This window comes from Balaenoptera ricei, chromosome 7, assembly GCF_028023285.1.
Source record: "Balaenoptera ricei isolate mBalRic1 chromosome 7, mBalRic1.hap2, whole genome shotgun sequence".
In the NCBI taxonomy this organism is placed as follows: Eukaryota; Metazoa; Chordata; class Mammalia; order Artiodactyla; family Balaenopteridae; genus Balaenoptera; species Balaenoptera ricei.
Window position 1 is genome coordinate 60,328,722 of NC_082645.1, and position 22,669 is coordinate 60,351,390.

The following is a 22,669-nucleotide window of genomic DNA, read 5'->3' on the forward strand; positions in this document are numbered from 1 at the left end:
AAGGTATAATTGACAAATAAAATTATAATACATTTAAAGTGTACAGTGTAATGATTTGATATATGTATATATTGTGCAAGGACTCCCACCATTGAGTTAATTAACACATCCATCACCTCACATATTTATCTTTTATCTTTTTTTTTTTTGATGAGAGCACTTAAGTTCTACTCTCTTAGCAAATTTCAATTATACAATACAGTATTATCGTCAGCATGTTATACATTAGATCTTCAGATCTTATTTATCTTATAACAAAGTTTGTGCCCTTTTTCCAGCCTCTTCCTATTTCTCCCACCCCCTAGCCACTATTCTACTCTGTTTCTACATGTACAACTTCTTTTTTTTTTTTTTTTTTAATTCTACATGTAAGTGATAACCATGGAGTATTTGTCTTTCTATGTCTGGGTTATTTCACTTAGCATAATGCCCTCCAAGTTCATCCATGTTGCTGCAAACGAGCGAATTTCCTTTTTTTTAGGTTGAAAAATATTCCATTGTATGAATGTGGAATAATATACATACACACACACACACGCACGCACACACACACACACACACACACACATATATATATACACACACCACATTTTCTTTATCCATTCTTTTGTCAATGGACACTTAGGTTGTTTCTACACCTTGGCTACTGTGATAATGCTGCAAAAAACACAGGAGTACAAAAAAAAAAAAGTAAACACAGAAGTACAGATAATCTCTTTGAGATGATGATTTTATTTCCTTTGGATATATACACAGAAGTAGGATTGCTGGATCACAGCAGCTCTATTTTAACTTCCTGAGGAACTTCCATACTGTTTTCCATAATAGCTGTACCAGTTTACTTTCCCATCAACAGTGTACACGGGTTCCCTTTCCTCCACATCCCTGACAGCATTTGTTGTCTTTGGTCTTTTTAATAACAGACATCCTAACAAGTACAAGGCGATATTTCATTGTGGTTTTGATTTGCATTTCCCGGATGATTAGCAATGCTAAGCAACTTTTCATGTACCTGTTGGCCATCTATATGTCTTCTTTGGAAAAATGTCTATTGTGGTCCCTTGCCCATTTTTAAATTGCGTTTTGGGGGGTTTTTGTTTTGTTTTGCTACTGAGTGGAATGAGTTCCTTGTATATTTTGGATATTAACCCCTTATCAGATATGTAGTTTGCAAATATTTTCTCCCATTCCATAGCTTGCCTTTTCTTTTTGTTGATGGTTTCCTTTGCTGTGCAGCTTTTCAGTTTGATGTAGTCTTACTTGTTCATTTTTGCTTTTGTTTATTTTGTTTATTTTTTAATTTGATGTCAAATTCAAAAAAACATTGCCAAGATTGAAGTCAAGGAGCTTACTCTCTCTGTTTTCTTCTAGGAGTTTAAAGTTTCAGGTCTTACGTTCAAGTTTTTAATCCATTTTGAGTTGATTTTTGTGTATGGTTTAAGACAGGAGTCCAGTTTCATTCTTTTGCCTGTGGCTGTCCAGTTTTCCCAACACCATTTATTAAAGAGACTACCCTTTCTCCACTGTGTATTCTTGGCTCTTTTGTCAAAAATTAATTGACCATATATGCATGGGTTTATTTCTGGGCTCTCTATTCTGTTCCACTGATCTATGTGTCTGTTTTATGACAATATCATACTATTTTGAATACTATACCTTTGCAATATAGTTTGAATTCAGGAAGTGTGATGCCTCCAGCTTTGTTCTTTCTCAAGATTACTTTGGCTATTTGGGGTCTTTTGTGGTTCCATACAAATGTGAGAATTGTTTTTTCTATTTCTGTGAAAAACGCCTCGAAGTTTGATAGGGATTGCACTGAATCTATAGATCGCTTTGGGTAGTATGGACATTTTAACAATATTAACTCTTCCAATCCATGAACACAAAATATCTTTCTATTTATTTATGTCTTCTTCAATTTCTTTCATCAATGTCTTATAGTTTTCAGTTTACAGATCTTTCACTTCCTTAAATTTATTCCTGTTTTCTTCTTTTTAATGTTATTGTAAATGAGATTGTTTTCTTAATTTCTCTTTCCAATAGTTTCTTGTTAGTGTACTGAAATCCAACTCATTTTTGTATATTGATTTTATATCCAACAATTTTCCTGAAGTCATTTATTAGGTCTAACAGTATTTTGTGTAAGCGTAAAGTCTTTAGGGTTTTCTACATATATTATGTCCCCTACAAGCAAGGACAATTTTAATTTTAATTTTTCTCTTTCCAACTTGGATGCCTTTTATTTCTTTTTCTTGTCTAATTGCTCTAAGGACTTCCATTACTTTTTGAATAACAGTGGCAACAGTGGACATCCTTGATTTGTTCCTGATCTTAGAGGAAAAGCTTTCAGCTTTTCACTATTGAGTATGATGTTAGCTGTGGACTTGTCATCTACAGCCTTTATTATGCTGAGGTATATTCCATCTATACCTAATTTCAGAGTTTTTATCATGCAAGGATCTTGAATTTTGTCAAATGCTTTTTCTGCATCTATATCTATTGAGATGATCATGATTTTTATCCTTCATTGTAGTGTATTAATGTGGTGTATCAGCATATGTTGAACCATCCTTGCATCTCAGTAATTAAGTCCCACTTGATTATTGTATATGATCCTTTTAGTATACTACTGAATTCAGTTTGCTAATATTTGGTTGAGAATATCTGCATCTATCTTCATCAGGGATACTGACCTGTAATTTTCTTGTAGTGCCCTTGTCTGGCTTTGGTATCAGGGTAATGCTGATCTTGTACAATGAATTTGGAAGAAGTATACCCTCCTATTTTTTGGAAGAGTTTGAGAAGGATTGATATTAATTCTTCTTAAAATGTTTGGTAATATTCATCAGTGAAGCCATCTGATCCTGGACTTTTCTTCATTGAGAGGTTTTTGTTTACTGATTCAATCTCCTTGCTAGTAACTCGTTTAGAGTTTCCATTTCTTCACGATTCAGTCTTGGTAGGTTGTATGTGTCTAGGAATTTATCCATTTCTTCTAGGTTTTCTCATTTGTTGGTGTATAACTGTTTATAGTAGTTTCTTATGATCTTTATCAGTTGTAAGGTCTCCTCTTTCATTTCTGATTTTATTTGAGTCTTCTTTTTTTCTTAATCTAGCTAAATGTTTGTCAGTTTTGTTTATTTTTTCAAAAAAACCTGTTCTTGGTTTCATTGATCTTTTCTACTGTCTTTTTAGTCTCTATTTCATTTATTTCTCCTTTGATCTTTGTTATTTCCTTCTACTGACTTTGGGCTTACTAGTTTATTCTCTTTCAAGTTCCTTGAGGTATAAAGGTAGATTGTTTGAGATTTTTCTTTTTTCTTAGTGTAGGTGTTTATCACTATAACCTTCCCTCTTAGAACTGCTTTTGCTACATCCTTTAAGTTTTGGCATGCTGTGCTTCCATTTTCATTTGTCTCAAGATGTTTTTTGATTTTCCTTTTGATTCTTTCTATGAACCATTGATTACTTAGGAGCGTGTTGTTCAATCTCCAATTTGTAAATTTTCTCCTCTTCCACTTTAGTCATTCTCCCTAACATACTCCAACTTTCTATCACCTCAGCTCCAACCACATCACCCTTCAAATGAAGCATGAATTTTTTATCCTTATTTCAGCCTTAAAATATGGTTGAAAGTGTTCTCCAAGGAAAGGATATTCCTAAGCAGCATCAGAAGCACACACAGCTCCACTCTATCTTACATAGGCTTTCCCTTCTTCACTCTTTTATTTCCTCCCTATTTATGCCTTTGTTATGTCTTTGTCTTTTCCATGCACGTCTTAGACTCTCAGAAATATCCAGTGGCAACCATGGACATGATTAAGCCTTATTAATAACATTTAGTACTGAAGAAAAGCAGAATCCTCACTGCAAGAGTAATGCAAGAGTAATGCTGGAAGAAGAGATTTTCTATTTTCTATTTTCTATTAGGTCAACAGTTGAAGGACTCCCCTGTATCTATACTCCACCACAGCCAGGCCACTAGCCCTTTCCCAACCCTGGAAGACAACTAGATGAATCTAACAGAGGGTCTCCGGACTAAGGGAGACCAGGCACAGATGAAAACAGGTAATTAAATGAAAGTCCATCTCCATACTGAATGTTGCGGACCTCTAACCCTTTTGTCTTACTCAGCAACCAGAATATCAAAAGTCAGATCTAATACTCCAGATGGGAGGCCAAATGATTATTCTGATTCCCCAATCCAAAGTAAAAGACCTGAACATACGGACATTAGGGAGTCCCCAGAAAAAGAGCCCAGCCAGAGAACTTTACAGTAAGGTCCAGTTAATAAATCCTGCCATGAACCCAAAGCTCCCAATAAGCCTCAGTCTTGATTTTAATATGAGCAGAGGACCAAGAACCATCAGACATAGGAGAAGAGCTACTAACATGAAAAAGAGAGACCCAAACAAAGAGAAAGAAAGTAACTTGACAGAAACAGACACTTTGCAGGGAGAAGAAAATTTAAAAAAAAAACAAAAAAACAAAAAACTCTGCCTCTAATATGTTTGGAGAAGTGAGAGAAAATATTACATCCATGAAAGAAGAACAGTATGCTATTTTTAAAAGAAATATTTAGAAAACCAAAAAGAACTCTTGAAAATTAGAAATATAACAAAAGAAACAATAGAAGGTTCAGAAGGAAAACAGGAGAGAAAAGAAAACTAAAGGATCATACATTTATTATGTTTACTAGTTCTAGACAGGAAAAATATAGGAGAAAAGTAGAAAGAATATTTTCAAGAATTGAAGTACATAAGCTTTCAAATTAAAAGAGCCCCTGAATGCTCAGCACAATGAATAAAAATAAACTCACATCAAGGAATATCATCATGAAATTTCAAAATGCTGAAAAGAAAAAAATCTTAAAACCCTCCAGAGTGGAAAAAAAAAAAAAGTTTCAAAACAGAATCAAGATTAGAATGGTACTGGACTGCTCAGTGGCAATACTGGAAGCTAGAAAACAAAACAGATATATTTTCAAATTAGGAGGAAAATAAATTATTAAAATTCTATATCCAGCCAAACTAAAGGTAATGATAGAGCAGAGGTTTTCAGATATCAAAAGTCTCACAAAAAAATTATTTTACTTTCCTTAGGAAGCCCCTGCAGTAAGTATTCTACCAAAAAAGAGGAAGCAGGGACTTCCCTCGTGGTCCAGTGGTAAAGAATCCGCCTTCCAATGCAGGTGACGTGGGTTCAATCCCTGGTCGGGGAAATAAGATCCCACATGCCACGGGGCAACTAAGCCCGTGCACCGCGACTACTAAGCATGCGCGCCTCAACCAGAGAGCCCGTGTGCCGCAGACTACAGAGCCCATGCACTCTGGACCCCACGTGCCACAACTAGAGCAAGAAAACCCACATTCCACAACTAAAGAGAAGCCTGCGCTCCACAACGAGCGCTGCAACGAAAAATCCCACATGCCGAAACGGAGACCCGACACAGCCAAATAAATAAATAGATCAAATAAATATTTAAAAAAAAAAAAAGAAAGCAAACCATAATAAAGGAAGAGATGAAATCCAGCAAATGGAAGGTTCAACATAACAGAAAAGCAAATGGACTCCCCAGGATGAAGGTGAAGGGAGATCACAAGCTGACAGCTATGTAGTAAGTACAAACTCCAGTATCAGAAAGTTCCAGGAAAATGGTGTAGGGGCTGTGGAAAACAGTCTGGCAGTTCCTCAAAAAGTTAAAATTACCATATGACCCAGTAATCTCACACCTTAGGGATATACTCAAAAGATTTGAAAACAGGTATTCAAAAGCATACATGTATACCAATGTTCATAGCAGCACTATTCATAACAGCCAAAAGGCAAGAACAACCCAAGTGTCCATCAACTAATGAATGGATAGACAAAATATGATATATCCATACAATGGAATATTATTCAGCCATAAAAAGGAATGAAGTACTAATATATGCTACACACAGATAATCCTTGAAAACACTATGCTAAGAAAAAGCCAGACACAAAAATTCATATTGTATAATTCCACTGATATGAAATATCCAGAATAGGTAAATCCATAGACAGAAAGTAAATTGGTGGTTTCAGGAGCTAAGGAAAGGCAAGAATGGGGTGTGACTGTTTACCTGGTACAGGGTTTTCGTCTGGGGTAATGAAAAGGTTTCGGAATTAGAGCTGGTGGTTGCACAACACTGTGAACGTACTAAATTGTGCACTTTCACATGGTTAATTTTATGGTAAGTGAATTTTACCTCAAATGTTTTTAAAAAGAAAGCAAGCTCCTGGATTGCTCCAAGAGGATGAAATTGACCAAACACCTACTCTGTTTTAAACATATTAAAATGAGATTTTTGTAACTGAGGCCAAGTCTGAGAATGAACTGGCATTAATATACAGAAAATGAAATAATAAAAATTAGAATCTCCAAGAAAATCATTTTAGTCATGCACAGTGTTTACAAAATTATGGTGATTCAAACATGATTACCGATCTAAGCAGAATCATGACATAATTATATGGAGGGTGGGGACAGAAAATGTCCAAGTCTGTGATAGAGAGGGAAAGGTGAAAAAGCTAGCTCCTAATCTTCCATAGTTCAAATTAAATAAAAAATACCTGGGCTTCCCTGGTGGCGCAGTGGTTGAGAATCTGCCTGCCAATGCAGGGGACATGGGTTCGAGCCCTGGTCTGGGAAGACCCCACATGCCGCAGAGCAACTGGGCCCGTGAGCCACGATTACTGAGCCTGCGTGTCTGGAGCCTGTGCTCCGCAACAAGAGAGGCCGCGATAGTGAGAGGCCCGCGCACCGCGATGAAGAGTGGCCCCCGCTTGCCACAACTAGAGAAAGCCCTCGCACAGAAATGAAGACCCAACACAGCCATAAAAAAAAAAAAAAAAAAAAACCTAAAAGTGAAAAATTAAAAAGTAGAAGTGCCAGCACATGTTTATTATTTAAAGCTATGAAAGTAAACACCGAAAGAAACAATTACGAGAATTTAAGTAAGTTGCCTCCGGGGGTGAGAAATGAAGAATGGGGGTGAAATGCCACAGAGGATTGCTATTTTTTGTAATAAACCTAATAAAGCTAAAAGGGAAGGAGATGGAGGAGGAATGGTATATATTTACGCTGGTTATGAAAAACTAAGCTCACCTGAAGAAATTGTGTGAATTCTGTGTAGTTAAGATGCTTCTTCCGATTATGCCCAAAATGCAGCCGGATAAATTCACAGTCCCAGTTAAAAGGGATATGATGATGAATAGTAGTCTGTCCAAAAATTTCTTTGACATTTTCTTGAAAGGGAAAACAAAAATAAATAAATTATATCTGGAATAAGTAGTTTAGTCCACTGCAATGTTCCTACAGAAAGAAATTAAGAGAAATTTTAAAAGTCAATATTATCTGCTCCTACTAACATTAGCTGCAAAATTTTTTGTGCTCAGAAACCCATGCACAGGAGCACAATTGATACAAAATATAATTTTACAGTTAAGATTGTGTACCATTACATATAAGGCCATGAGATTCTTAATTTCTCTTGATTTAATTTTAATTAGGAAGTGATTTATATCTTGCATTATAAATGGCTGCTACTTTGCATTCCAGTATAAAATCAATAGTGTTTTCCCGGTTCCTCAAGGAGTCGAATTAAGCCCTTTATCAGAAGCGTGAATACCTAAATTACAGTATAATGCAATATTTGTCATACTAAGTATGGCTTGATTGAGGCTTGATTATTACATTCACACTAGCCTGAATATGTCTATTGAAGATAGGTATAAGAAATACTATCAAAAGCATATCATTAGCTCAGCAGCAAGCACCTTATTAAAAGCTTCTGATATTGTCAAAAATATGGTCTTGACACAAAGCTTCAAGATCCCCATAAAAACCATGATTATTAGTCTCAGCTATTAAAATATTTTAAGATAAGTGAAATTAGTGATTCAGTTTTAAATAAAGAAGGACTAAACACAGTATACTAACTTTTAGATAGGAACCAGTCACACTGTGTAATATACAACCAAAACCCTCTGACAGCTTGTCTTCATGCACTAACAATGTCATTCACTTTCTTACACCGTTCTACACTTACTATGAAAGTCAATTCACAAATGACTGGTACTTTAACAAGCATAGACTGGATAGACTAATTTAGAAGCTCATGCCAAAAAAAACAAAAATCGTTAACAAAGTTAAGAAAGCAGGAAGCCCGTTTTACTGATGTCTTAAGAACAAAATTATTTTCAAATTTAAGCCAATTATATTAGTGAAAGGATCTTACTATCTATAGCTATCAATTATACTAAAGAATTAGTAAATACAAGCTTAATGTTTTATAATCTCCAACTATGCTATTTTATCTAATTTCTGCAAGTTCTTTGAGTAGGATATAAATCTCATATTGTAAATGGTTTAATGGATTCCCTTTAGTTTTAATATACTTTTTTTTTTTTTTTTTTTTTGATAAAAGCATTGCTATGCTGGGGGAGCAGGAGGGAGTGTAAGAATCCTGAACTGGAAATCCTACCAGTCTGGATTCAACATGACAGCTCTGAATAGGTCACAGTGATTAGTCAGTTGGAAGGCGGCATTGGATGTCACTGGGGAGATGGGATTCTCATCTTTTCTTTCAAATGGAATGTAGCATTTATTTCTGGCCTAAATAGCAACAGTATTTCAGAGTTTTCAAATCATGTCAATTATTTTCATCTTCCATAAACACAAATTAAATATATGAGTTTTTGTTTCTGAAAGCAAAGAATTAACGCAATACAGCAAGTCATGGGATCCTAACCAACACAAAGGATTACCCTTGAATCTATATGAAACTTCAACAAGTTGTAAAATATGTTAAAGTTTACAAAATAATTAAAATAATAAGGATGGCAAAAAAATATTTAGAGTTAAAAGTATTATGGCCGTTTAGCAAAGATTTTTTTAGGATCCTCCTAATTCAATTAATTAGTTGCTTCTCTTTCCAAATTAATTAATTTGATTTCTTATTTTAAGTGTTAAACTAAGGGAATATGAAGAAATTAATGGAAAGCATATTAGGATAATTTAAATTACTACATATATTTAAGTAACATTAAGATAAATTATTAAAGGGAATGAGTTATTTTATAACCTTTATTTTAAAGGTCACAACTCCCAGAACTCAACTATTTGATAAGAAATATATGTATTGCTACCTAAATAAGTTTTATATAATAGTGGAATAAAACTGAATTCCCTTTGTATGACTGGAAAATATCAGAATCTCAAGTGCGAAACTATATCAAATAAAGCCAAAGATTCAAAAGCTTTCAAACTTATGAAAATTTAATGAACCATGAAAATTGTTTTCTGTTATCACAAAAAGGATATTTATAAACCAAAATTACAATGTATAATTTACATTCAGAAAAATAGCTCTAAAATAAAAACTTTTAACTAAAATCCTATTTTGTAAACTACTTAGCAACCTTTAAATAAAATCTTACAATACCTTTGAAACAATTAAAATGATGGCTTACTCATAATAATTTCCCCAAATATAGAAGTGTCATTTTCCATGAATATTTGTTTAAACATTTCTCCCTTCACCCAAAGTGGTCAGTTGACAGCTTTGTATATGGTTTCATTATGACCATTATTATGTGCTGTGGTTTATTAACTACCCCCAGACACTTTTAATTATTTTAGCCATGTCACAGGCTACAAAATTTCAAACCTACTTTGGCACCTCTTGATGTATTCCACTTCCCTTCTGTTATTATTTCCACTACCAACTGCCTAAGGCTAAATCAGGAAGCTTACAGAAATAATTAGTACAACTATTGTTTTCAAGTCAAATTCATAATTACCACTTTACTTTTACCAGGATATGCTTATTAAAAAAAAAAAAAAAAGTTATGCAAAAGCTCCAGAACTGGAGAGCTTATACTTGTGTGAGGCAATAGCCCAAAGAGCTGATGATTGTCTTATCTTACCCAGTTTTATCAGGTTCTATACGACATGAAAGGGAGCACCAATAATCTCAAATATACCCAATATATCTAACTGAAACTACATAGCAAGTTTCCCCCCAGAGAGAATCCCGTCTTTCCAGTGGCAAACAAGGGTCTTTAGCTCTCCAAGGAGTGCTATTTCAGTGGCCACAGTTCTGGCTTGGATGAAAGGGATATGATAGTCACATCTTACTGGCAACAAGATCATGATCGAGTGTTTTATACTAGGTTGGCACTGCTAAGGGAAATAGGAATCCATTTGTTTTCTGACATATAGAAAACAAAAGACCACCTTTTCACTTCCTGCAGAGCATGGGCTCATGAAAGAGATGGTTTATAATTCCTCTGAAAAGGGAATCGGGGCCAGATACAAAAGTAGCTTGTCATTATGTTCTCTTTGCTTAAAGGAGAGGAGCACAATGATTTGTCAGGAGGGCAGGTAATGGTGACAACTGTGATTAAGTAAAAATGTTCACAGACATATAACATTAGTCAGTTTAGCTGTATCAGTCACTTATGATGATTGCACTAGATGAAATACATCGAAGCATATATATCATAAATATGTAAATATGTCTTAACAGAGGTTTTAATTTCCCCAGCAGCCCACACTGTGTCTCCCCATCTCATCCACCCTCATCCCTCCCCTGGTCCTTATGGGAGCTTCCTACTGGTCTTGTTCACCTTTCTGCAGTACAAAATTACCTCTGACCGGGGCTGGCACTCTTCTCCAAGACTGCCGCCATGCCTGTTCCATGAATGAGCCTGGAAGGAGCTGCTGTACCAACGGTGTGGCCAGAGAACTCCTCCTGTAGGTATACAAGCCATCAGCCCTGTGACACAGCCCACCTACCATCAGCCCAACGACATCCTGATTCCAAGGATTCCAGCCCAGCAGGAGCCACTCCTTCCAACTTATAGGCTTGAGATCAAACATTTTTATTGTCAGGGAAAAAAAAAGTCCTCAATAGCTGAGTTTCACCTGCACAGTTCTTAAAGTGAAGTCAGAGAGGCTTTTAGAAGGACTCCCACCAGGAACAATGAATATCCTTGTGTATAACTGAACAAAAACAATGGCAAGACTTGCAGAAGTAAAGGGTTTCTCAGTGAGGGAAAACTTGGGGGGAAAGAAGAGGAACAACTAAGAAACTAAAAAAGAAAGAAAAGGAAAACAAACAACAACAACAAAAAGATCAACAACAGGAGCTTGTAGAAGAAGTCCCAGCCAACACAGCATGTCAGGCCAGACTTCTAGGTTCTATTTCCAGGTGGCTCATTAGTTTCCAGGGTGACCTCCTCTGTTTTACTGAGGGAAAAGTATTTCTATTAACCCTTTACCTACCTCCAAAAGGGACTACTGTACAATCAGTCAACAGAGTAGTCCTGCTGCCAAATATATGTAAAGGTCCACTTCTCAGGAAAAATGAGTTTACATTTAAAGAGCATCTATTACTATAGAAGTTAGATGCTTCAACAATCACCAAATGGCATAAAAACAAGTAAAACCATGTCCTCTTTTTACCTCAAATTCTAAGCTACTCTATAGCCTTGAATATTAATGTGACCTCTGCGATATCTGAAAGGAGTCGCAAAAAGTCTTCCTGATTTAATTTGAACACCCAAGTGAAGCTCTCATTCTCACCAAGTTAAACTAGGTATTTATTACCATTAGAATTTCATATTATACCATGTCTATAGCTTTGTTTCCACTGAGAAAGGATATGACATTTTTCACATCTAGACTTCCATCTCCTAAATCTTTTTAACAATAGCAGTGGTCATGCCTAAAACAGCCCAATCAGATTATTATTCCCTTTAGGGTAAAAGAGTCTGTTTTAGAGGCACAAATGGAACACATTTTTATTTGTTATACATAATGATGGTCAAACACGGTACAAAATCAAAAGGAATCCCTACTCTTTGAGGGTTCTACAGTCGGGGTAAAGATGTGCCCCTGGAAAAGTTTTCTCCAGAGAGTTCCCATTCCCAGGCAAACACTTTGGAACACAATGTTGATGAGATTTTTAATAGAAAGTTTAGAATATATAACATGTTTTATATTCATTTATTAGTTAATAGGTAAGAGTGTTGTTGGGTTTTTTTTTTAGAATGATTACATCCTTGTTAAAGCAATAGGCTTTTTTTTTTTTTTTTTTTAAACTTGGGACAAATGCATGGCAACTATTGACAACACAATGTAGAATAGCTGGTTATCTAGGGTACCTCAATCTAATTCTATTGAGCAGAATATCCAGTACACTAGTGGACAACAGTGAGACCAAGGCAAGTTTACACGATATCTAGCACACACCAGTCATGCAATGGCCCCTATAAGGCTCATGCCACCAGGCAGAAACAGATATACAAGCCATTAAGTAATCATCCACAGCATGCATTAGAAGTTTTACTAGAACAACACCAAAGAAGAAACAACTAATGATTTTATCCACTCTTTTAAAAACTCCAAAACCCTCTCTTGAGCTTGTACATTCTAAAGTGGATGACCAAGGTCTCAATGTAAGTCCTCTCGCCCAGAGCAGAGGTATCTCTAATTAAAAAAAAAAAACTTGTCCAGCATTCAAGTAAATGTTGTTCAATACTGATATATATAAATATTTGCAAAGATACACACAATTTAAGTACACAATTTGATGTGTATAAAAAGCATATCTAAAAAAAGAAGCATAGATGAGAATATACACAAGTACACAGATAACATCATCATCACAGTTCGTGAGATATACTGACGGCGTAATAGTCTTTCCCCACTCCATTACACCTTGCATCCAATATTCTCTCCCGCCTTTCTCTCCTGATGTGCACAAGAAAAATCTATACTTTAAATAAGCTCCAAACTAGAAAACATAAGGCCATCTGGTGAAAAGGATTTAGAGTTAGAATGGATCTAAATTTTCCTTTTACCTAAACATACGTCTATAAATACATAAGTACAATTCATTTTATTAAGTGAGTACAAACATGAAAACTGACCTTTATCACAGATCCAAAATCCTATTAAAACAAACTCCAAGTTAATTATTTCCTTATGTTGAAATTCTGTAGTCTCGAATACAGCCTGAAATGAGTGGGCCTTAGAAATTTTGTTAAATGGCATCTGTAACAGTTTCAATGCTTTTCTTCTTTTCTTAAGAATATAAAATTAAAATTTCTCTCCTTCATTATGATTCTTTTCCTTTTAGTTAAGAAAGTTTGTCTAAAAATGAATCCTCGAAATTAGGGATGTAGAGCAGGGAGGGGGAATGGTCAAGGTCCCCAGCAGATAGGTGAGCACCATCAAGAGAGCCATCCAGTTGGCCAGGGACCACAGGAACAATGTCGAAAGGGAGTTCAATTTTATCTCCTTCCGTAAGAATCTTCCTAACTCTAGATTATGGAGCAGCAGAATGAAGGATTCTGGAGGGTTTATATCCTCTTCAGTTCATAACAGGTGCTATAAAAACTAAAACTGATTTGTTCTGCTTTTAATCCTATTTTCTTGAAATTTTAAGTCATAAATCATAGTTTGAGGGAAAAACAAAAGATCTATAAAATGCTAAAGTTGGAGTCTAATAACTACAAGCTTTCATTTGCATGAAATAATGTGTGTATAAACCACTCAGCTACTTCCTACACATTTTAATCTGCTAATCAACCACGGCATGAGTCTCTATTGTTAGTCTGTTGAATAAACTGACTTGAGTGACTTATTTTTAAAATAGAAATTGGAAAAAGCAATCAAATGGAGGAGACACAAGGAATCATGATACCAAGGTAAAGGGGACCAAAAAAAAATAGAATTTGGTTTTGGGAAATCTAATTCTTAAGAAATGGACACATGACAGAAGCACGGGTATATTGTCACTAAGGCAGATATTTATATCAAGTTATTTCCCAAGCATCTGTGCATCACATTTGGAAATAAGGCATATGAGCATGTGTGATACCTATTGAAAATAGAAAATGCAGCATTCTCAGCAGTACAGGGTTAATGCTGAATGATGAGATGATACAGGCTTTATGCTTTAAACTATAAAATCTAGGTGTTTCTGAGGAAAATCAACATTCTTTAGGAGGCAGAATGGCCAGAGCTTGCTCCAAAGCAGAGAGAATGCCAAGATAAACACAGACACCTAAAGAGCTCTGCATAGGTATTTATTTGGGAAAATCTTCTGATAACAGAAGACAACTGGGTCAGTGGGCAGAAGGAAGGAAACAATCAATGCCAAGCTAGAACATGTGCCCACTAAGATGACAGCAAAGGCACCACTGGTCCTTTCAAATACCTGTACTTTCTCACCATAGCAGCGATACATCTTCCTTTGGGTTTAACTAGAGGATGTTTGTTTTATAACCAACACTACAGTGAATAAATATTTAGCACTGTGGCTCAGGGGAAGCCTGATTTTCAAGAGTTTCTCTACCACATGTTGATTCCAATTCACACCACTAAAGGGGTTCAAGTTGTTTTACAAGATGAAAAAGTTCTGGAGATCTGTTTCATTACAATGTGAATATACTTAACACTACTGAACTGTACGCTTACAAATGGTTAAGATGCTAAGGTTTATGTTAGGTGTTGTTTTACCACAATAAAAAAAATCCAAATATTAAAAAAAAAAAAAGGGAGGAGTGCTCTAGGTCCTTGATAACACTACATTATTTTTATTGCAAAGCTTCTTGCAGGAAAAATTAGCTGATACTCTTACTAAACACATACTAATTTCTGCAAGTAAGCCTCTTCAAAAAACTAATACATGGCTATAGATAGAAATCCTAGCTTGTATGCTTTGAGACATCCACAATGTGCTAGATTATGTGCCTACCAAAGGATTTAAATTGATTTCTACATCCAATTCAAATGGCAACTTTAATATTCTAGCCTTGTTGCCTAAAACCAAAAATCTAAAATGGGGGTTCAGAGAATGCAAACTATTCTTGCCTTAACTCCCTCCTTCAGTTCCATTCTTAGGTGTTAAAATGACATAGCAGCAATTTTCCAAAGATGCTCCAGTGAAGCTCTGAACTCTCTACCCAAAAATTCCTGAAGGTATGAGATGATTACTCCATGTTGTTCAGTCTGTTTCATAAAAAATGTTGCCCAGGCTGGCCCAGAACAAGATAATTTTACACCACCTACTTCAGGAATGTGAAAGTGTCAGAGAGTCAATGAGTTGAAGCAACAACATTCCTAAATTCCTTAATTTTTTGCAATAGTCTAATGCTTAAAAGAAAATAAAGCCATTTTAATTTTATCTATGTAAATCCTTTTAGGAAATTAATACTTCATTTTTTGACTAGCTCTTAAATAAGCAGCAATCTATATGCAGTTACTAAATTTAGCAATTAAAAACTGAACCAGCCTCACTAACTTCCCTTAAACATATAATCTTTTTTTTTCTTACCAAATGTCACCTCTCCATTTCCACTCTTGTCAAACAATTGGAAAGCCACTATGAACATGGAATCTGGAGCACATAAAACAGATTCAAATGCCAAAAACTCTTGATAGGAGATCAACCTGGAATAAAATATAAAATATTATCGGCTGGTAACCTGCCTTTACAGTATGAATTGTAGCTCAGGGTAACCAAATAACTGATGAAGGGAAGTGTCTCTTTATAGTGGTATTCCAGATAAGAAAGAAAGAAGGAATGATAGAATGTTACCGTTTTGTAAACCCTTAACTCGTTAATGGACCTGGGCAATAATCAATAGCCTCTAACATCACAAGAAGAAAGAGACTAGACTGAAAATAATTGAACCTGAATCTGATCAAGTCTCTAGATCAGAGTTTCTAAAGCTTGGCCCTCAATCGTGCCATCTGAAGCTGGGTAACTCTGCTGTGGGGGCCTCCTGTGCATTGTATCACGTTTAGCAGCATCACTGGCCTCTGCCCACTAGATGCCAATAGCACCCGCCCCACTGAGAACCGCTGCTTTAGATGTAATCAACAATTTACAGAAGAATACAAAGGACAAAGGAACATGTCAAATTAAACATTACCACAGAAGCACAATCAGTAAAAATGCAGACTGTGGGAAACTACAGAGTGAACATTCTGTATATGCAAAAAAAAGAACTTTTAAAGAAGATATGGAGGAGAACCTCATTAAAGACCTAAGAGATGTAGCAATTAATTACAAAGATACAGATCTTATTTGGATTCTGATTAAAAAGTAAAAAAAATTTTTTTTTAGTTTATAAGAAAATCAGGAAATGGAAATACTGTTACAACACAAATGCTTGATGATATTAAGACATCAATGTTTTTGAGAAGGTTTTGTTTTGTTTTTGGTAATTTTTCTTATCTTCTAGAAATACACACTGAGAAATTTACAGATGAAATATGTCACCTGGAATTTGCTTCAAAATACTCCAGAGGATGGAGGAATGGGTGGAGGTATAAGTGAAACAAATTTAATAATTATCTTAATAATTATTAAAAGTGGGTGTATTCACTTCATTAAAGTGAACCCTAAGATGAACTGGGGACTTTGGTGATTATGATGTGTCAGTGCAGTTCATCCTTAGTTAAAAAAAAGAAGTCTTAAAAAAGAATTAACACTCAGGGTAGACATTTTTGGCAAAACTTTTGTTTCACTTTTATATATGTATACATATTATACATGTGTGTGTGTTTGTTGGATTGTGATGTAAAATGTACTTTTTAGATCAAAAAAGTTTGCAGGCCACTGTGGTTAAATTATACTGGCAAATAAAAGCACAAACTAACCTCAAAAAAAAGTGGGCAATGAGTATATTGAATTTATTATACTACTCTTTGTTTTAGATATGTTTGAAATGTCAATAATAAAATTTTTAAAGGAAAATTCAAAACAAAAAGGAAGAAAACTAAAACTTATTTCATCCTATAATACTCAAGGTTGTGAAATTAGCCAGTGGCCAAAACTACACTGAAATTGCCTTCAGTGATCTTATGGAGTAGGCATATGCTGGTTTAGAGTCATCTTCCACAGCAAATCTTGCTGCAAATATTTCATACCATGTTGCTGCTACTGATAGTGACCAGTATCCAAGTGACAGTATATATCCAAGAAATACATATAACAGTATATATCCAAGTAATTATACACAAACACACACACACCAATAGTGCCACATTTTATTCTCAAATGGGCTGATTTGGACAATACATTTACAGTCACCCTATCCAAAGGAACAGACCTAATTCTTAATGTAGCTTCTAGGCCCACAGGATCTGACTTCTCCATATCTCTTCCTTGCTCTCTGCACTCCAGGCCACTCATTTTAAGCTCCTAAAACAATCCATGCTCCTCCCACTCAGGGCCATCATTCCGCAATTCATTTTCCTTGGAATGATCCCACCATCTCCAAACTTTCGTCCATTTAATTTCCACCCAGTCTTTACATAGCTCATCTCAAATATCATTTCCTCAAGAGAATCATCTTAAAGTCCCCAGATGACTTCACATCCCCTTCACACCTTACAGCAGTACTGTACTTTTTTAGTGCCCCTCACAGAATTCTTGTTAAAGTAATTATGTAACTCATTGTTTAAAGTCCAATTCCCCGCTAGAAGGTAGGCCTGTCAGAGCACAGGCTTGATTCAGGGTAGGAACTCATAAATTTTCTTGAATAAACCCAATTTAGAATACATGACTTTTTAGAGATACCTGTTTTCCAACACGGTATTAAGAAAGCGACTACATTTTACTTTTCATTTTATGCCCTCATTCATCTAAGACATATTTTACATTCAAAGTTACATTTTCTATTACTGAAAACACTTTGAAATATGTTTAAATTACACAGATTACATAATATCGAAAGCAACGATGTACACTATGCCTTTGCCCTTTTTTGAGGGAAAGAAAGGCTTTGTGGTGGTAGTATTCAGGGCACTGAAGACTATGCCCTCACTGTGCCCACGCTGAAGAATCCTTGGTGAAATTAGGAGCTTGAGTGCCTAATGAATCCTGGGAGGAACAATCGAAACTGTTTATCAGGCCATATGTCATAACACACCTTATGCATTACTAAAAAATACAGTAAAACTCAAAAGTATGATTATCAGTACACAAATTTTAGGGTAGTAAAAAAACAAAGAAGTAACAATATATCAGGTATCATCATGACTATGCACACACTCCTAAAAAGCAATGAGCAATATGTGGTTTTAAGCTCTGAACAAAACTAAAGATCAATGAGAATGTGTAACACAAATACAATAGTGATCTAGGAAATGAGTTACAGTAGACTTTCACTTTCTACATTATGTAATTCAGAAACATTTGAAATTTTTATATTTACAATAAAGAATTAACATTATTTCTTCTGCTCATAACATTAATTTTAAAAATAAAAATTAAAAGTAGCTAGGCTGATTATAGGAGGAAAGAACAATGCCCAGCATCTTGGTTTTCCCAAAACAAGTCTCAGGAATTAGACATCAAAAATACAATTACCCTGAAATACAGACTATGTAGCTTTAAAGCATATTTCATGCTCAGTCGTAAAACTTTCTGTATTTATGAGAAGAGGTCAAAGACCTTTTCCTTAACTAGCAAAGGTCATAAATGGTTGGCTGGCAGACTGAATTTGGCCCACACATGTGTTTTCTTTAGCATGTAAAGCATTATTTTTTTAGTTAGGTTTGTTGCCAACATTAGGAAATCCTAAGATTTCACATAAATATACAGTTTTCTGGTTTCTCTTCATAAATTATGAACTTGGGCAACAGGTTTCTGGTTCCAAGTAGCACCAGCTTCCTGGAGCCTAGCAGAAGCTGCCTTCCTCAGAGAGACCAGGGCTTGCCCGTTATCTACACCTGCCCCTGCAGATTTGAGACTCTTGCAGCGTAGATTTCCAACTAAGTACCACTTTGTTTAAAATATAAATTCTATGGACTTTATTAAATATCTACATTTTCATCTACCAGTATATTCAAAAAGGCAAATCATATATTCATGCAATTTAGAGTCAGAAGAACCCTTAGAAAATCTGAAGAAGTGATCTGTTCAAAGACATTCAGCAACCCAGTGGGCCATGTTGAAGACTCAACTCCTGCCTTCAATCCAGTGTTCACCATCCTGCCCCCCAACCCCAGATTTAAAGTTATAGTTGAAAAATAGAAAGGGTATCTGGTATCTATAGCAAGTAGAACATTATTATAATACTCAGCCAACCCTCCATACTCAGAGTTACCTTTGTTATACAGTGATTTAAAGAAAGAAAAGTCAATTAAGAAACACAAAAGCAATTTAAAAAGAAGTCATTTTATATTATTCAGCCTTAAAAAGGAATGAAATTCTGATACATCCTGCAACGTGAATGAATCTTTAAAACATTATGCTAAGTGAAATAAGCCAGATGCAAAAGAGCAAATATTGTATTGTCCCACTGCTATGAAGTACCTAGAACAAATTCATAGAGATAGAAAGTAGAATAGTGGTTACCAGGAACTGGGTGTTGGGGGAGAATGTGAACTTGTTTAATGGGTATGGAGTTTCAGTATGGATGATGAAAAAGTTCTGGAGATGAATAGTGGTGACGATAGCACAACAGTGTGAATGTACTTAATGCCACTGCACTGTACACTTAAAAATGGCTAAAATGGTAAATTTTATGTTATATATATTTTAATACAATAAAAAATAACAAGTCACATGGGGTTTTCCAGGTGTGCACATTTGTCAAAACTCAGGAAATGTACCTTTAATATTTATATTTTTCACTGTGTGTAAATGTTACATCTAAAGAAAAAAAACTCAAAACAAATATTAAAATCTAGTTAATAATATGCATGCTGAAATATTTAAGAAGAAGTGTATCAATGTCTGCAATTTACTTGAAATGTGTAAAAAAATAAGACGGACTGATGTAAAGATAGACGGATAGATACATGAAAAGAAGTAGAGAAAGATGTTAATGGTAGAATACATGTGGTGGGTATATGGTGTGTTCACTGTAAAATTCTTTCAACTTTCCTGAATGTTTGAAATCTTTCATAATAAAATATTGGGAAGAAATGGGGAGTGGGGATAGGCCACTTATTCTCTCTGATATGCTCCTTATCTATTTTTAGCCCACAGGCATTTTATACCACATTGTAATGTAACAATACTTTTCAGAAAGCAAGAAACAGTCTGCTTATCTGGCAACATAAAGCAAACATGTTCCAGAATAATTTTTAAAGCTCTTTTTCCTTTATCCTGCCATGGATTCTCCTATCTATAAAAGAACCTGATCAAGACTTCAGCAGAACAAAGGCAAACCACAAGCCACTAACTGTGGAGTGAAGAAACCGTTGCTTACTTCACACTTTGATAAATAGTTTGTTTTCTTTTCTTTTTTTTTTTTTAATTTATTTTTGGCTGTGTTGGGTCTTCTTTGCTGCGCGTGGACTTTTCTCTAGTTGCTGTTGTCTTCGTTGTGGTGCACGGGCTTCTCATTGCAGAGGCTTCTCTTGTAGTGGAGCATGGGCTCTAGGCACGTGGGCTTCAGTAGTTGTGTCTCGCGGGCTCTAGAGTGCAGGCTCAGTAGTTGTGGTGCACAGGCTTAGTTGCTCCACAGCATGTGGGATCTTCCCGGACCAGGGCTCGAACCCATGTCCCCTGCATTGGCAGGCAGATTCTTAACCACTGCGCCACCAGGGAAGCCCATAGTTTGCTTTCTTTTAACAAGGATGAGGGGGCACCTTCACTTTTTACCCTACCTGCTGTTCGACTTTTTTCAAAGAACATGTATTCATTTTATAACTTTGAAATAATATATTTTATGAATTTGATGTGTTTTAAAATTTTCCTAAAGAGTTCCTTTTTAATTTACTGAATGGAAACTAACAAAATTTCAAAACATTAATATGATAATTTTGTAATTTTTAAAACAACCAAGATTTCTTCATTAAAGGTTTTTCTATATGCATGTAGAATATTAAAGGAAAACACTTGTGAAAAAGGAAGGAAGGAAAACTAGAGTTTTCCACATTATAGGAGAATAGGGTCTCCTGATGAAATTCTGACTAGAGCTAAATATAGAAACTATGGTTCTAGAAGTTACAGTTTCAAACAAGAAACTGTCTAAATATTTTAGATTAAATCACAGAATAATGGTCCCTGAGATCTGCAATTAATGCACAAAATCATTTTGCTTTTCATTATACAGCCAGAACTTCAAAGTCTAAGCCACAATCTCACAAATAATGTTTGGCTAATGGCTTTTACTTTTAGACAACCCATCATGCTATTTATACTATACAATGCTGTTCTACATGGCTCTCCATAGCAAGCACCTGTACCAAAACACTCCTGCTTATTTTACTATCTGTTGGAGGAAAGGGAGCGGGGAAGAAGAGAAAGGGGGCAGTTTACATGCTAAGAAAACATGGGGGATAAGGGCAGAGCATGGGACCACATTTGACCACTCCCAAACCTCCTTTTCCGATACACTTAACTAAATCACTCAAACTTGTTTATGCTAGTTCTATTAACTGAGATTTGGTCTGGGGTAATTATAAACAATATCATGTGATTCTATTTCAAGTTATATATCTATAGGACTCATCATCAAAAAAGTATAATAGAATCAAGGAATACCTCTTGGAGCTGGAAAAAAGATGGACCAACTGAACTATTCTAACTTTTCATCATTGCCCTGGGTAAAGGGGTGGGAAACAGAACAATGGAGAAAAGATATTTTTTTTAAATTAAGAGAACTAATCTTGTGTTATTGGGGAAGTCAATCAACCTCTCCGGAGCTCATTTTCCTTAAACGTTAAATGAGGAAGGGTTGGCTACTTGGAATAAGTTAAACATTATCAAAGCCTCTGATTTTCTTAAAAGTATTAAAGAAACTTTAACAATGATATTTAACTTTTTTTTAAACATCTTTATTGGAGTATAATTGCTTTACAATGGTGTGTGAGTTTCTGCTTTATAACAAAGTGAATCAGTTATACATATACATATGTCCCCATATCTCTTCCCTCTTGTGTCTCCCTCCCTTCCACCCTCCCTATCCCACCCCTCTAGGTGGTCACAAAGCACCGAGCTGATCTCCCTGTGCTATGCGGCTGCTTCCCACTAGCTATCTATTTTACGTTTGGTAGTGTATATATGTCCATGCCACTCTCTCACTTTGTCCCAGCTTACCCTTCCCCCTCCCCGTATCCTCAAGTCCATTCTCTAGTAGGTCTGTGTCTTTATTCCCGTCTTGCCCCTAGGTTCTTCATAACCTTTTTGAAGTCATAGACCCTTTTGAAAAACCTGTGATTTCTCCCCAGAAAAATGCAGATACAAATTCGCTCATTTCGCATTATATTTCAGCAAGTTCAGGAAACTCTGAAGACTATCCAAGAACGGGAGGTTAAGAATCACTGTGTTTCTAGGGCTTCCCTGGTGGCGCAGTGGATAAGAATCCGCCTGCCAATGCAGGGGACACGGGTTCGAGCCCTGGCCCGGTAAGATCCCACATGCTGCAGAGCAACTAAGCCCGTGCGCCACAACTACTGAGCCTGCGCTCTAGAGCCCGCGAGCCACAACTACTAAGCCCGCGTGCTGCAACAACTGAAGCCCAAGCACCTAGACCCCGTGCTCCGCAACAAAAGAAGCCACCACAATGAGAAGCCCGCGCACCACAACGAAGAGTAGCCCCTGCTCACCGCAACTAGAAAAAGCCCATGTGCAGCAACGAAGACCCAACGCAGCCAAAAAATTAA

The 22,669-nt window shown here is 35.8% G+C and overlaps 1 protein-coding gene across 2 annotated transcripts in view; it reads right to left on the reverse strand.

Annotated features, from left to right (window-relative positions):
• SLC25A12 (solute carrier family 25 member 12) overlaps positions 1-22,669 on the reverse strand; it is a 181,889-nt gene that overhangs the window by 44,988 nt on the left and 114,232 nt on the right. For both annotated transcript variants that reach the window (XM_059928093.1, XM_059928094.1), the window contains exons 4-5: positions 15,375-15,490; positions 7,133-7,272 (exon numbers count right to left, since the gene is read on the reverse strand). In XM_059928093.1, coding sequence (XP_059784076.1) covers positions 7,133-7,272; positions 15,375-15,490 — 256 coding nt within the window. The remainder of the gene's footprint in view (positions 1-7,132; positions 7,273-15,374; positions 15,491-22,669) is intronic.